General features: G+C 38.8%; 1 protein-coding gene across 1 annotated transcript in view; it reads right to left on the bottom strand.

Moving 5' to 3' along the window:
- Positions 1-16,903, bottom strand: part of LOC115771952 (phosphoinositide 3-kinase adapter protein 1) — a 42,035-nt gene extending 25,132 nt beyond the window's left edge. Inside the window, exons 1-2 of the mRNA XM_030717857.1 lie at positions 16,714-16,903; positions 8,249-8,456 (exon numbers count right to left, since the gene is read on the bottom strand). Of these exons, the coding sequence (XP_030573717.1) occupies positions 8,249-8,258 (10 nt within the window). The 5' untranslated portion in view covers positions 8,259-8,456; positions 16,714-16,903. The remainder of the gene's footprint in view (positions 1-8,248; positions 8,457-16,713) is intronic.
- Between the last annotated feature and the right edge of the window lie 879 nt (positions 16,904-17,782).

The following is a 17,782-nucleotide window of genomic DNA, read 5'->3' as shown; positions in this document are numbered from 1 at the left end:
AAGCGTTTCCTCGGGAACTGAGTTTCCTCGGGACAGTGGCCAACGGCTGAAGAAAGACTCGATGTCATTTGCCATATACGAGTAATTACACGCAATGTTTTATTTATTATTCCTATTTGAATTATTTCACTTGTGTGTGAGCATTTGGCCAGGTCCACAGCAGAACGTACTCATATTTACTCAGCTATTTTCATTAGAATTCCGCGTAGTCAGTTGGCAGCTGAGAGTGCAGTACAGTACACTCCCCCCGCAGCACCCACGCCCTCGATCCAGCTGGCGAGTGCCAACCCCAAGCCCCGACGGCACAGTCCACGTTTTGTATTTTGAGTCATTTTATGCGCAATACGAGTTTTCCTTCACGTTCAATTGAAAATTTTTGTTTATTATTTTCGACTTTTTTTATGATTTAACCCCAAAGGCAGCCCAGGGCAAACCAGGCAGCCCAGGGCAAACCTAACCGTAACGAACAAAAAAAAATATAAAAATAAAACGCAGCACAACGTCAGCTTGCCCGGAAGTTTGGCGACGACGAGCCCCATTATGATTATTATGATTATTATTATTATTTTTGATTTTCCCCCAAACAATAGTTGTAGAAAAATTGTGCGCACGCCAGGCTGTTGCAGGTGCCCGTCTTCCTTGGAAATGAAAATAGAAAACAGAATGCATTTGCATGCATTTTTTGTGTTGTTTTCTTTCATACTTTTTTTATATAGAAAACGCCATCGAGAGACCACACAATTGTTTGGTATTTTTCTGGTATTAATATTGAGTTATTTTTACAGAGAGCCAGCCCCATAAAATGTAGAGCCATAATTCGAATGCTTTAAAAATCATTAAAATGTGCATTTGAAAGTGTTATTTTAGTTGGCCATACAAAAACACAGAGAAAGCCATTAAAATGTACAAATTTTTGTTGAGTTCCGCCCACGCGGCAAGAACTTCAGAGCAGCAAGCGGATGTACCAACAACAATTGCTATAAAAACAACAGCCTCAAAAGCAAGGCAAATAGCTCAAATAGTTTCAGTTCTAACACTTTTCGGATGCTGCGGATGTGAAGTGCCATGAAAACTGAAACGAAACCGATCCGAACCTAACCGAACCCAATCCGAGCCAGCTTAAGGATCGCTGGCAATGAAAACAAGTTGCCAAGTGTAAGCGGCATGCCAGGCCAGGATGTGATCAAGGATATATAATATCTTCAAAAAAAAAGGAAAGAAAAACTTCAACACTTCCGCGTGGCTCAGAGCACGTGTGAGCCATGCCAATGATCCAAGGGCCACTCGAATAAAATCCACAACGGAAATGTCCAAAAAGTCATAAACGCACACACAAGCAACAGATCAATAGGGATGTGATCAGGAAGTGTAATGAAAATTTGGGAAAACTGGCTGTGAGCGAAAGGTAAGAGCCAATTCGCTCAATACCGAAGTGTGAAAGCGATTTTTACTACCTGATATTGAGGTCCTACGTAGGCGGTTGCTCTGTGTGTCGCTTTGTTGGGTGTCGAGAGAGTGCAATCAAAATAGAAATCAAATAAACACTTTTATGATCTTTGTTGCGGTTGACATGATGCCAAATCAAATGCCCATTTGCTTAACTAAGAGTGATCGACTAGCGGCTACCCTATATACAGCGCCGAGATGTGGTCTTTTTTTCAGAGGATAAATGTGCTTTAAGTGAAATGTATGAATCTATTCTGTAAATTAGGGTCTAGCTCTTTTCGAAAAACATAATATGTCTATTGATATCGTGTAAACGGAGCGATCATTCGATCATTAGAAATAATAATCTTGATCTGCCTGAGCAATGGGAAAGCCTACCTACATACCTTTCAAGTCTCTAGCTCTTACAGTTTCTGAGATTGACGCATTCTTAGGGACGGAAGGACAGACAGTCAAGTAGACGGGCAAAGCTGGATCGACTTTGCTGATCAGGATTTTATACCCCTTATGCGATTATTATTGCTTCCAACTGCCTATTAAGTACATTTGCATAAAATCAAAACAACTTTACGGGGCATAAGGCCTGGCCAATATTCAAGCCATTGATGAGCCGAATAGTTACTCGATAGGTGCAGAAATTGCATTCATAAATCTCCAAATGCAATATAAACAGGACTCGGCACAAGCAAAGCCAACGGGCGAGTAGCAGCAGCAGCCGCAAGACATCTGCTCAACAGATTTCATTCCTGGACCAGTCACTCATTCGCTGGGTGCATCAGGGGCCTGGGCCTGGGCAACAAACAAATGTTAATTATTTTCTTAATGGAAATGCGCACATGACACGGAAAAAGCAAAACAACAGAAAAAACAAAAAATAGACAACTGGCAGTGTTGTCTTCCGTGTAAACCAAAAAAAAGCAGCCGAAGGTTGAGGCTGCGCAAAACTCCATTACGAGCCCGTGCCGGAGACGAAGATGGAGACCCCGAACAAGCCCCTGATCCCAGCCAGCGTCCCCTGTGGAGCGCGTGTCTTTTTCTTTTTTTGGGCATATTTTTGTCGCTTGCATAAGGCTGGGGACGGGGCAGGGCAGGGGCTGGCATTCTGCTGACTTTCTGCGCAGTTGCTTCACTGCTTTCGTATAAATTTTATAAACCTGAAATGTGCCCGTGTCCATGTCCGTCTCCGATTCCGTTCGACTCCACCTCGGTGCCGATCTCCGGCTCCGCCTGTGCGCTGTGGCCAACCACAGGTTGATGTTAAATGTCAATTGGCATACCCCAGAGTATCAGTGGCGCATTAATTACAAACTCCCCAATCGAGAGGACAGTCCCAAGTTCCCTGTTGATGCTTCTAATGATGTTGTTGATCTTGTTACGCTTTGCACTTAGCGTCGAATTCTATAGTTTTCTTTCTTGTTTTTTTGTCGCTGTTTCTACCAACAAGATCACACTTCAAAATTTGATTTATTTAGCTTTGACTGCACTTGTAACATGAGATCGGATCAGGGGCAACACACACACACGCACACATGCACACACACTTGCTGTGGCTGGCTATCAAATGGAGCAGACTCTTTGTCGCATACTATTTGAGGATACATTTTGAAATTAAGTGTAACAGATACGTCGGAGTCCAGATAATGTCTCTAATATACATTTCATTAGTAGAAAAAAAGATTCTCTTAGTGCTCCCTGAATATCTAAGGGCAATTATGAATTACAAATCATTATAATAATAGATTGTTTAGATTTCGAAAGATCGGTTGGGTTCTTATATCAATTATCTCACATATCTGCAAAAGGGAAATGTCTAAAAGTGTATTAAGTCTTCGGTGTGTCGAAGATGTCCTTACTTTCTCGTTCCTAATCACAAATATTATTAAGAGAAAGACCCCTCTAATATATATTTATTTTAGATTTAGTTTCTTTGGAGTTTCTCTTTTAAAACCAACTTATTGTACATGCATTATTTTATTTGAAATTTGTTCCCTTCTGCAAAAATATGTACTTAAACTAGCGACAATGTGCAACATTTCCTTATGGCTGTCAAAATTAAAATTTCTGGACCTGGGAATGTGAAGGAGTCGTTGATCTATGTCCCAGCCCACACACTCCCGAAGAACACAAGACATAGACATGCGTCGTTGAATTTCATTTTCGTTTCAGAAACTTGATCAAGTTTTCACTCAGCTAGCCAGGATCTGGCTCTGGTTGTGCCTGAAGCAGTGCGTCTGTCAACTCCCCAACTGCTGCTTTAAATTCTACATTCTGGTACTCCCACTCAAGCAAATGATTATGAGGTGTATAATTAAAATGTTTACGCGATTGTCCCTGGCCGTGTAATTCAATTATGAAGAATCATTTGCAGCAGATGAGAGCCCCAGAGTCTAATGTCTGTCGTGTATATATTTTTAGAAAATATATGAAGTCATGTCTGGGAATGGGATTGTCTTGATTTATGCTGGGCCATATATTTATCTAGGCTAAAAACGCGCTGTCTAAGTGCCACGCAGAGTAATTGCCAATATTTCGGAGAAAAACAAAAACCAAATTGAGACATCAGCCATCCACGAATAATTGCATTTAACGACTTTCATGCCATTTACAATTGTGATGCACTTTAAAGAGCTCGTTGCCTCTTATTCTAGCCTCTCACAATTGAGCAGCTGTCATGGAAATTGGCATTAAGTCCACAGCAGATCGGCGCTGTGACGTCATCATTGGCAATGAGACAGCATTCGAGTCCAATTGGGGCCACTGGTCCACATTTCTCTGATAGATTTCTTTATCGTTGGCCGCTGCCAGCTGCCAATTGTGGAGACGGCACTTCGATTGTCTCGTCTTCTCTTGCTGTTCTCTGGCCTCTTTCTCTCTTTGTCGGCCCCGGGCAAAACAAAGGCCTTGCCAATTGCAGCAGCAGCAGCAGCAGCAATGAGTGTTGCACGCACAAGCAACAATTAATTTGCGTAAATATTTACAAAACATTAAATTAATATTTAAGGTGCATTACGCACAACCAACAGCCGATCGAATTGGCCAGAAAGCTGACTCAGTTGGCCATATTCATATTCTCATATTCACGAAATGCCCGTGAGAGAAATTTGTGTATGGATTTTTAATTATTTACGTCAGGCATTGTTTAAAAGTTAATTATACATTGAGTAGGTTTCCCAAAAAAGAAAAAAAATCAACTGAGGATTCACCAAATCTAAGAATATAAATCTCTCCTTAGATAGATATCTAATCTATATGTGCACAGGTAGATCTGTTAATGAATGTTTAAAAGTTTGATTGGGGTCAAGCTGTAAAGAATTTTTACCATATACAAGAATTTCTTTAGAAGCTATTGGAAATAAGATGCTATCGAATGGAGTTAAGCGCTCTACGCGTTGCCTTTCGTGACACGAAAACTGTGTATCTTTTCGGCTAATCGATCGATGTCTTAACGAAACTTATAGAACTAGCTACAGTAAGCTTAATATGTAGGTTTTGGTAAAGTTCATAATACGGTTAAGAATATTTCATTAAGTGGATACCTGCCTCACATTTGCTTCAAAAGTAAAGAGTCAATCGTGTTCATGTCACGGTTTTTCAATAATAAATGTTACTATATTTTCAAACACCACAGCATTTCCTTTCAAATTGCAAGCAAGCAATATCTTGAGGTAATTACAAATGTTAAAGTCCCACATTCCTTCTTCTTTAGGAATTATGATAAAGTCAGTTTAAGAAAGGGATCTTTGTAGCTCCAATTGTAGTTTTTCCCTGATCTTAATCTTAATACCAACGCCTAAAACAATTTAAATAATGCAATCGAGCTTTGGCTTGGAATATGTCATATAAAGTGATTGAGTAAAGTCAAAGAACTGTTAGCTTTATCGTAGCTGCGACTATTGTGAATGAGTTAGGGGCCACCACTGTCACCACTGTGAATGGGCAATGCTAAACACTGGACCGAATCGCGCAGATCTGCTCAATGAGTGCAATTAAAAAGCGCGAATGAATGAAATTCAATGCGGATTTAATGAATGATTTTACATAGCGTCAACGACAATGACGACAAACTATTTATATAAATTTCTGAATGCGGTCCGAGGGGGAACAGAGGCGACCGGGGAAGGCAGAGGAGACTGCCTGGCAGGCTCTTTGACAGACGGACAAAGGGTGGACGAGGGTTGGACGAGTGGCTCTATACAGCTAATAGCGATGTATCTGCAACTGTCTATGTATTTGTATCTGTATCTGTATCTGTGTGTGTATCTGTATGTGCAACTGTATCTGTGTCTCTGGCTGAGTGCGTGCGACGCGCGAGTTTTGTGTTTTAATTGCGCCATTTCCCATATCAGCTCTGTGATTATTTATTCTAGTCAACATAAATAAAAACAAAATAGTATTCAACTGTGGCAACTGCGCGGCTGTAGCTGATGCTGGACATGCGCTTGGGCCTAGGTAGGCGGGGGGGGAACATGCCGCACAGTTCAGGCCATGCGATAACAATCGCTTGTACATGCCACAAAAATCTGACTAATTAGATGCCTGCTCGACATTTGATTTGTTATTTATTATCGCAAGCTGTCCTTTAATTATTGCATGGCATTATTATTGTTATTATTTTAATTATTATTATGCATTATTATTATAGTTAATCGTGCTGGCAGTTGTTCACAAATTGATGGCTGACCTCGCCACAATGTCTGTCTGTCAGTGAGTCAGAATTGATCGCACTGTGTCTGCAACTGTGTCTGGGCGCTGCGTATCTATTGGATAAGTGCCACACTAGGCAGATACTTCTAGATCGAGCAGTTTCTCATACCCTTGCACTGGGCTTTACAGTTTTGTCACACACAAGATGACCTTAATCAGTTTCAATAGTCGCTTAGATATAGTCACGTCTAACTGCCGGTTGATATGTAAAATTCAGGCGTTATATTGTCGGAATCGCTTCGATCAATTCCAGCACTAAATCATATAGCCTACATGGTCTGACTTATCTTGTTCGAAAAATATATAATCGTAGAGCTCGATAATAACAAGCTCCTAACGGAGAACTATATCAAACAGCTGGCAACAATCGGTGGAAGAGAAGATTATTTTTGTTTTACAAGATAGCTGGACCATGCCCGACATATATTGATTAAATGATTTAATCAGTATAGCAAGGAACATTCCTTTGTTTTTCAAAATATCTAAATATATGCACCGCAAGCTCTACGACTTCAAGGTTTTACCTTTCTCCCAACATAACTGCGAAGCCCTATCAAATCGAACTACTCTATTATAAAGCTTCCATAGAAACAATCAATCGGAAATGAATACCTCTTTAAGGGTATTTAATATTCGTATTGCCAAAGATAGCAATTCTTTTCAGTTGTTTTTTCCCAGGCAACTGCCTAAACAACTGGCGTCTCAGTTGACTACGCATCATTTGCGGCGCTGGGAAAATGCCGCACTTTGCAGTTTTCTTTAGGTGGCATTGGGGTCTCCAGACCAAGGCGTGCCTAGTACACAATCTTTGCATGTTTAAAGTACGCCCATTGTTTGTTATGTTTGTTGCTGTTGTTGTTGTTGTTGTTGCTGGCTTCAATTCGATCAAAATTTCAGTGGGCTGCTCTCGGACTAATCGTTGGCGTCGCTCCTGCTCCGAATATGGGTAGGAGTCGTACTATGTGTCCAAGATAAATGCGTTGGCGTTCTGGGAAATTGCCAATGTACATGTTACAGTTGTCGTGCACTTTAACAGTAGTTTTGTTCCTAGGTTAAATACTCATTAGCTATTGCTGCGTGTTGTTGCTATGGAAATGGACAAATGCCCAGCCTAACCACTTATGTGCACTCGATTTGGTGTCAAATTCTGTGCGAGGCGTGAGCGGGTTTATGTTTTTGTCATGTTTATGCCATGCACTGGGCATGCTCCAATGCAATGCTACCCATTGCCCCGAAAGAGAAGGTGCAAAGCAAAAAAGGCATTAGAGCATGCCCCATAAGGAGAAGGAGCTGTATGCCTTGCCTAAGGTTCGATTGGAAAAACCTTCTGCTAATGGGGCATGCTCCAATGGAACTCAAGGCATGCCCTGTAGGGAGAAGGTGCTCTTTGCCTTGCCTAGAGTTCCATTTCCTAATCGTTTACATGTAATGTGCAGCTATGCATGTCATTTTACAGGTGTTTATTTGGCTCTTTGCATAGAGTTAATAAAACATTTTATTAAAAATAATATATTTATAGAAAAAAAAACATTTTATTTACAAAATTTAAAAATCCAGAAAAAGTGGAAACATTTGACTTCAGAGATTAGCATCTGATTCAAAAATAAAAGTTTTATAATTGTTGCTATTGCCGCATTAAATGTATAAATAAAATATTTGTTTATCATTTTAAATATAAATAATATACGCAAATTATAGACATATGCACACTCATATATGCTTAAGAAACACCTGTGGTCTTTTGTTAATAAAGTATATTTAGCTTTCAAATTTATAGTCCCACGTTGTTGGAGATAATACCCTAGAGAATACTAGGAGATACAAGCCAAAAAAAATATATTTTATATATAGATAATATTAGATTTTTTTTTATTTTTCATAGAGCAGAATCTCTAATCTATATCTGTGCAGTTTTTTAGTATCCGACTTAGCATAGATCTATCTGATTATACAGACATTTTCAAAATTGTAGTATCAGCGCATCTGCGCATTATTATTCAAAAGAAATCTTGAATAATTTGATTAGTTTATGCTTATAGTACATGTGTTAGCCATTTTATGGTTACAGGGTATAAAAAATTGATTGCCCAGTACTTACCCAATGACATGTTGATAATTGCCACAAAGTCTTGCCCAATGTATCGATTGTTTAGTCTGACATTTGGGTAGCTATAGAGAGCTCAGCTGGGCTCAGTGGAGCTCAGTTTGGTTCAGTTCAGTTCAGGGGCTTTGCACTTGTTCTGGCCCGTTAAGGTGCTTCCGGCGGATATGGCCAGTCAAAGTTTTGGACACACACAATTGGAAACCTGCAAAACATAGAAAATAGAAAAGCATAGCAATTATTAAAATGTTAATTAATTATGCGCATGGTAAAGCAGCAACATTGCAACAACAACAATAAATATTATAGCATGCGGCGAAGAGAAAAATTAAAACTAAACTATAAAGCAGGCAACTGGCAGGTTGAACTTGTGGCTAACGGTTGTATGGCTGCATACAAAATAGAAAACTCGACAATTTCTAACGGAAGCAAAATGTTTTTCCCAACATTTTCAGTTAACACACAAGTTTCCAACGCAAACACGGATATTGTGGCCGGAAACGTTGCATCGCGTTTAAAAGGGGGAAATAAAAGCGTCCCAAAAATATTTTTCTTTATTTTCAATAATATCGTATGTATGCACATATGCCATAGGGCCTATAGTTTGTCTAGTCAAGTGCCCGCACATATATATACATATATATACCTCCACCTATTTACATTTTTACAACTTTCCTGTTTTAGCTGGGATGCCTGCTCGAAGCGCAGCCCCAGTTTTAAACGTTGGACAACAATTGACCGCAGAAACCGCAATTAGTACATACAACTAATAAGTACAAAGCAATAAAAAATATACATATATTTTTTATTATCGTAAGTATTGTATTTGTCTATAGTTGGCGCATGGCTGCCCGGTTTGGCGCCTGACCCCCCACCTCCGCCCCACCGCCAAGACTCTGTCGAAATGCTTGGAATATTTTTATTGGCATATTTCGTTGATTTGTTTTATAAGTCAATTAATATTCGCGCCGCATAAGTAACCGCAAAGTGATTCTGATTCTTATTTGGCGGCACTGGCGAACGATTCGTCGATTTGGCAATCGCTCGGCATCCACATATCAACACCTATCAATTCTGTAGAGATCGGTATATCGGGTGCTGGCTTTGAAGAGCTCCTCAACATCGAATTCTATATGCTTGTGCGTATTTGGATTTGTGTCGAAACCTTGATGAAATAGGCTTTGATTTTATTTTATGCACATCAGAAAAATTCTTTTTTGTTTTTTTTTTTTCTTCTAAATTTTTGGGAATTGCAGAGAGCTTTCGTTTGTTTCATAAATTTAAATCAACAATGATTGATTTATTTGCTTTCATAGTAAATCATTTCCAGTTATGCGCAACATTTTTTCAGAACTTTTCATACCTGCACCTAAAACCAAAATGTGCATAGTATAAAATTTTCTGGAATTTATGCTGAATTCGGCGGTAACTAAACAACAATCAGAGCTCATATTGTTTACAGCATTGTAACCCAATTTTCAAAATAAGAAAATTTGTTTATAGAATTCGAGAAAAGTTCTTTATGTTTGTGGTATTGTTACTATTTCAATGTTTACAGAAAGTTAACTAAATTTAGAAAGATGTCGAAGGATTGGTTTGTTTCCACCCTGAACACTCAATGAATGACATTGAAAGTGTTTAAGAAACATTTTTGATTTGCAATAAAAATTATTATTAAGTAAATAAGTCATTAAAGGCGCTCATAAAAAATAAGCTCTTAAATGTTTCAACCCTCGCTCGCTATCTCTCTCTCTCTCTCTCTCTCTCGTTCTCCCCCTCTCTCTCTCATCTGTTCTCAGGGCACTGAGAAAAGCAATTAAGTCGAGCGATTTAGCAAGACAGCCGGCACAGCGCTCGTTTAAGACGATTATTTCATTTAAGATGGTGACATTCATTTGCATATCAATGTGCCCGGGGTGAGGGTATCTACGAGCATATGTGCCTGTACGTGGTCTTGGCATTTTGTTGCACTCATAGGTGCCCACAAAGCCCATAACCAAACGCTTCTCAACACTAGATACGCTTAATACTATTAGTCCTAGCTTATAACCTAACGCTTCTCAACACTGGACACGCAAAGCTAGTCACAAAGCCTTAGGCCCTATAACCACCAAACGTTCTCCAACAATGGATACTCATTATTTTATTACTACCAGCTTATAACCTAACGTTTTTCAACACTGTATAGTCATAACTGTGCAGACAGCCTTAGGCCTTATAGCCTAGTGCCTTTCAACACTTCATACTCATAATTTTATTAATCCCAGCTTTTAGCCTAACGCTTCTCAACACTGGATACGCAATTTAGTATATATAAATACTCGTAGCGTTGCAGAAAGTTTTGAAAGCCCGTTCAAGCTTTGTTATCAAACAAGAAAACAGCTTTAAAGCAGAAGCTCGATTTAAAAGCGAAAGTTACTCGATCTGATCTGATCTGCCATATGGAATCCCTAAATGCGCCAAAAATAAAGCAATGTCAATGGCCCTTTTGGCACTTCTTGAACTGGGTACGGGTATACTTTGGTCGTGTATTTTTATTATATTTGCATGTGTGCTGTTTTGTATACATATCGCTCAGTGTGTGTGTGTATGTGTGTGTGTTTTTTCGGTTTGATTGCTACGATTTTCATTACGGTTTACCGGAAATTCCAATTTAGGTAAATGCGCCGTTGACTGCAACAACAGCAACTGAAACAGGCACAGCCGCCGGCACGAAACGGGATTAATGTATACCCCTGGCGACAGCGACAGCGACAAGATCAAGTGGAGCATGCAGGCCCTGCAGACAATTGACATGCGGGGAATGGGGCATAAGAATTCAGTGTAATGGAGGCTTGTCCAAAAAATTAACTAAAAAAATACTCTGCCCTCAGACTCTGCCCGTTAAACGCCAAAAACTCTGCCGTTTAGCGAATACTGTGATATATAGACATGTCTGGCGCACCTGACACTCTAGAATTTCTCAAGAGAGTGTGCGGAGTGGAAGGCTGAACCAGACATACGTCTGCAAAAGCTTATTTAGTTGCCAAAAAAACATCGTTTTACTAATTGCTGTAAACAAATTGCCAAAAAGAAATGTGAAGAATTCGTATTAAAAGGAAATCTGGTTTATTTATATGAAGCTGATTAATTTATAAGAGTCTTATATTTAAAGCGCTCCGAGAATAGATACATTTTCTTAAAAACGATTTGTCTACATTACTTTGTTATAGTATGCTGCAATTGTATACTTAGTAGAATTTAATATAAAGCAATTTAATACAGGCAAAAGACGAGAAAGTAAGAATATCTTCTGCCCGCCGAAGATTTAATACCGATTCTTGAGAATGCTGAGCTTATTGAAAATATCTTAGAAAACAGAATATTTGACCATAGAAGAACCTATTAGAGCCAACTTTTCGACTGATCGTTCCTATGACAACTACATATGTATATGATCTACTATTCCATTGTTGATCAGATTTTCAATATATAAATTAACAAGTACGTAATTTTCGACTGATCGTCCCTATAAAAGCTATTTGAGATAGTTATCTGATGTTGATAAGATTTTGCAAATATGCAGGGAGCATAGTTAAACCTCTAAATTCATAGTTTAGTTATGATATCGTAATAATCGAATATGATTTTCATACAAGAACCTACTTTTGAACCGATTATTCCTATGGCAGTTATATGAAACAGTTGTCCGATCAGGCCGGTTTTATATTCAATAAGATAGCTTTGAAACTGACAGACCGACTTGGCTATATAAGCTATTGATGCTGATCTAGAATGTACCCGCCTCTATAAGGGTATAATAAAATATAAATTATTTTACTTTTCAATATTTTAAATGTATTTTGAAGGGAATTTCTAAAAAATAAGAGCTAACCGAAATACTCTTGTTATGTATGATCAGCTTAAGAATTATAGTGTATTAAAACTTTGGTTCCTTTCTTCTTAAATTTGTTATATTGTGTGTGCCAAAGTTGGTTGAGTTTATTGCACAACAAATACTTATACACAGGCCGTATCAATTCATCCGTGTGGTTCCCCGCATTTGTTTCATCTAGACCAGCATTCACTGTAATCGGCTATAAAGCACGTAAAAATCGCATTCGGCCTGCACTTACATGTGCCTAAAATGCATTCAAAGCGATTCACGAAAAAAATTGACGATTTCGATGCGATTTACATGATGATCGTATTGTAGCACACGCACGCACACAGTCACAAGAAAATGTTTCGAAATCGAGCGGTAATAAAATCAAATAAATCAATTGAAGCGTTTTCGAATTTGTCAAACGGCCAATAAAGATTATTGAAAATAAAAAAAAAAACTGAAATCGCGCCACGTTCGAAACGCGTTGCCGCTCGCTTCGGCGTTGCCAATAAAATTTATAATAAATGTGCTCAATAAAAACACGCGAGAGTCAACTAAAGTGCGCCGTAACAACAACAAAATAAAGAAAGGAAAAAAGAGATACGTATGTAAACAATTAATATGATTTGCACAAAATAGCTCAAATAGAATGTCAAAGAGCGCGACTAAAGAGAGCGCCAAACTATGGCAGAGAGAGAGAGAGAGAGAGGTAGAGAGCGCGCAGCTGTTGTTAATTTATTTATATAATAAAAAGCACAAATTGTTTTTAAATGAATTTGTGTGAGCATGCAAATATTTTTATTTAGGCAAATTAGAGCAACGCTGTGCGAGAGAGAGAGAGAGAGAGAGAGCGAGTGAGCGCACAGTGCAGGACAGAGTGGAAGGCGAACTAGTTACAAAATGTAGCACAGCAAACAGCTGATAGTCACTGGAAACAGAGCGAGTGAGTGCGAGAGCGAGAGAGAGAGAGAGAGAGAGCGTTAGTGAAGACACGTTCAAACAGCTGCCTAGTCGACAACACTCATACGCAATGTTGTACAGCGCTGAATTTTCGCCCACTTGCAACATTTTGTTTGGTGTTTTTCATTTCATTTAAATTGTTATTAATCACGCCTGCATTTTTATTTCTTGTTTCGTGAGAATTTTGTCTGCTGTCTGCCATTTTGATCGATTTTCAGAATGACATTATTTTCGCTTTTAGAATTGTTTCTGTGTCTGTTTTGGCGAATTTGCTGCTGCTCAGTTTGACTGGCGTTCGTGTCAGCCTTATGACTTTCACATGCTTTTCCGCTTATCGCGATCGTCGAGTGACCGAAATTTACGTTTTCAGTCGTTTTTGTGCCAAACGAAAAATATGTATATACATATATGTATATATATGCTTTATGTGGGTGCCACCAGAGTGGCTCACAGTAGCCGTTTGGCAGCCACACGCACGTTTCACGTTGCGCCCACCGATCTTCACATGCGCTTGCTCAAATACACAAATACACAAATAGTTGCTGACAAGCGCATAAAAACATCAATGAGATCGTCAACTTGTTGTATTTGTAGGTCTTGCACAGCAGCAACAACAACAACATTGCAATTGCCACGTTGTTGGCAATGTCTATGCAAATGGCCAACAATTAAAATTTAGTTCAATTGTTGTCATTGTCACAATTCTGTCAGCGTCTCGTCGCTTGCAACCTGTTGAATTTGCTCAAAGTGGGTTTCTAGTCTTTCATTTTTTATGGGTTTCTCGACGTTTTTACCAAACCAAGTTGTTTGCCAAATTCCAGTGACATTTATTTTAATAAAATAAGCTCAATATAATCAATAAAACAGCTTTTTACTTGCTCTAAAGGTATTTCTCTTCTTTGCATAAAAACCTCTGAAAAAGTCCAATCTCAAAACGTAATGCGTAAAAATCGGCTTTAATATGTTGTAACATCCGAACCTTCAGAAACTCTCAAAATGGGCAATAAGTAAGATTTGGGAAGCTAAATAAAAAACGAATTCATTGTGAAATTATCAATGAATAAAGATAATAATATAAAATGCTGGTTCTGAAGAACTTTACATTATTTTAAATCTTTATTTAGTCGGACCTCGATTTAGCTTAATAATAAATTAGACAATAATGTTATTTAATTATACATTTAGACATATTTCTTTAGATAAACATTCTTTGTTTTATTCTTTTTATTAGAAAATAAACTCCTTTAGCACATTCCTCAAAAGGGAGTAGATTATAAGTCATTTTCTTCTTTTCTATTGGGATTGCGATTTCATGCTTTTAACATGGGCAACATATTTATTTTCAGTGCATAAAGCATGCCACGTGTTGCTCTCTGCTGGCTATCAAACACCTGATTAAATATTCTTTAGTTCCACCAAATACGAAAAATCTGTTTCTTTGTTTCGACGCCTATTCGATTTAATAAAGTCAAAAATGTTGGCCAACTAGTGTCAGTCGTTAACTGTAAACTCCCAAAATGGGTTGTGTCAAAGTTCTGATATTGTTGGCGGCGATAATATATTGCCTGCGGCATCATGTTGCTGCTGTCACTTGTGATGTGGCACCGCTGGATCCTAATTGTGTTAACTGTATCCTAAATCCCCCACATACAGAGTGCATTACAACCACAACAACAACAACAAGAACAGCAGCAGCAACAACAACAGCTGGACCTGTGTCAAGCACCACCAAGAAGTCGCGACGTCGCAGAATCAAAACATTATTGTTCAGCTTTTTTCAAAGGATTCAACAAAGATTCCAAAAAATTAAAAATAAATTGAATCCCATAAGTCTATAAATATATAAAAATGCAACTGTATTTTTTATATTTTCTTTTCTAGATTATCCTTACTATTTTTTTTTGTTATAAAGCTGCGTGAGTTTTGCTCGCAGTGAATCGAATCGAATCGCCGTTCTATGCGATTCGGGTTCAAATAAAGCTACAAATGTGCTTGCAAATGGAATAGAACATAGGGTAAAGTGTATAGAGCATTGACTACCTTTAAAGGTACAGCTTACAAAATACACATTGGTGTAATAAGATCATCACGTGGTGCAGTCTATTGGCTATCGAACACCTGAATAATGTTAGTTCAGTTATATTATGTCTGGGAAAATCTGTTTTTTTGTCTTTCAACCCTTCTGAAACCAATAAATGCTTAAGCGTTGGCTAACCTGTTACAGTCGTTCAAAGTGAGCCCTTAAAATGAGATGTGCAAAAGTTCTCATCTTGCTGGTTGCCATTTTCTATTGCCTGCCGCATGATGTTACGGGTGTAACCTGCGACTTGGCACCATTTGAGCCAAGCTGCGTCAACTGTGTCCTGGATCCCGGAAATGCTGAATGCATTACTAAAACTGAGAGTAGCTCTACCAAAAGACCCAGACGCCGAAGAGTGCGAATCATTTCCGACCTTTATAATGGAGTTAGGGACGGTGTTATAAGACCCATTCGATGTTTATTTTCTCGAAGATGTAGAAGAAGACTTAGGAGAACCCAAACTAATTGAATATACCATTGCGATTTACTGCTGATTAAATAAAGAAGTTAATAAAACGAATTGCCTGACCTATAAGCAATAATTTGTATAGTATATAGATTTATGATACTTCCCAATATTTGAGCATGGCATGTCAATCGCCTCCCACACGTTCTCTAACATTTCAGCTAACATGCCATAAAAAACTGCAGCTCTATAAATAGACAAATGGTGGATCGTAAATTCCAATCCCCATAGCTGACTTTTACCTGGCGAAGAAGCGTGTGCCGCGATCGTTAGCCATAAAATGTGTTGAGCATGCGCAAAATTCAATCAATACCAAATACCAGCAGCCAAAACAAAAATTCATCCAAGAAAATACAAACAAACCACAACAACAACAACAACAATAACGAGCACATCGAATAACAATAACAACATTGTTCCAGCCTTCCAGTGTCTGTGTGTGTGGGAGAGCGAGAGCGCAAGATCGTGATTATGTGTGCGTGCATGGTATATTAATTAAAGTTTGCGCTTAGTTTGATTTCTTTCCCTGGGAGAAATATGCACACACAACAAGTGTTTTGCGTTGTAAAAACAAGCGAGCGTAGCCCCAAAACAAAACAGAATCATATAAAGCAGCGAAAAACGATGAAATTCAAATTCGAATTAAACGCATTCCAGAGAAGGGCAACAACGACCCAAACCGAACCGAACGCGTAGGCATGCAAAACGCGTAGCCGAAAGCGAGATCAGCACCGAGATTAACAGAAGCAAAACAGGGAGGAGGATAGTAAAATGTGCGCGCGTGTGTGTGTGTGCATTACATAAATGGCTGCCTGCAAATATGTGCATACATACACAAACATATATATGCAAGTACGCACACACACACACACACCCACACACACATATTTGCCAGAGCAGTCGGCGCCCTCTTTGCAGTTAAGACACGCATCTTGCATATTTCGCCTTGATGTTGATCGACAGTTTGACATTTTATGTCGTCGCCGCCTGTCAAAGGATGGCGGTTATTTTTTTTTGTTTTTTTATTTTTGGTATTGTTGTTTTTCATTGGCTTCTGTTTGTTTATATTTTAGCTCTAACGTAGTACTTACTAGGCAAAAACAACGACAGCAACAGGTCGCCCAGCGCTAGATGGCGCTGCAGCGTTGTAACGACGTTATTTCTATGTATGGATGTATATGCACACGTAACGGTAACACATAAAGACGTAAATCAAAATAGAACCACGAACGCGCTGCTACTCGACATTTTCCAAATATTCAGAACGCGCACGTCGCTTGCGGGCCGCCGCCAAACGGTTCCACGGCAAAACGAAAATTAAATAGTCGCTTGGTTGGCGCTGCCCCAGAGCCCCACAGCAAAACAAAACGCACACAGAGCAATAAAAATAAAAGCAGAGCAAAGGCAGAGGCAGTGGCAGTGGCAGAGGCAAAGCCAACGGGCAAAGCCACAGGCAAAGGCGAGTGGAGCAAAAAAAAAGTTTGGCGCTGTTTGGGCGCGCTGCTCATCATTTGCATTGCTCTTTAGCTGAAAGAGCAAAGCTAATGGCGAAAGAGAAACGAGACTGTGTGGGTATGTGTAAAATGCATACAGATATGTATATGTGTATGTGTATATATAGCTGTGATCGTAGGCAAATCATCTACATATGTACGTGAAATCTTCCGAGAAATGCGAATAATCGAAGTATTGTATTACGTGAAATGTATTGTATGTACGGGAAATCTTTCGAGAAATGCCAATAATCGAATGACCTTTGGGAAATTTGCATATGCACGCGTCTAATCACTTTATAACACCGCTTAAAGTTTGTTTTAAGCTCTGGACAAATTTGGTCAGTCGATAACAGTCCAAAGCAAAATAAGCTGTTTAAAATTTCGAACTTGGCAACTGTTATCTACATTTTTACTTGGGGTATTAGGGCAACAACAAATCCCAGCACGATGTGTGCTAAATCCTTAAAATGAGAAATGCCAGCTGGTGTACAGCTAACAATTGGCTAGGTTATAACTTCCCGTTAGAATTTCATATAAGCAAGTTCTATTAGATAGTAAAAAAAAATGAGGTAATTAACTTCGTTATAATCGTAAGCCCAAATACAACTTTATTTGAGCAGGTGTGGATAATATTTTTGTTGTTTGGCGTGGAAATATACATTTG

Source organism: Drosophila novamexicana, unplaced genomic scaffold (genome assembly GCF_003285875.2).
Source record: "Drosophila novamexicana strain 15010-1031.04,08,12 unplaced genomic scaffold, DnovRS2.1 tig00000108-arrow-pilon, whole genome shotgun sequence".
NCBI lineage: Eukaryota > Metazoa > Arthropoda > Insecta > Diptera > Drosophilidae > Drosophila > Drosophila novamexicana.
Note: the sequence above shows the minus strand (reverse complement) of the source record. Positions and strands in the feature narration are given on the sequence as shown.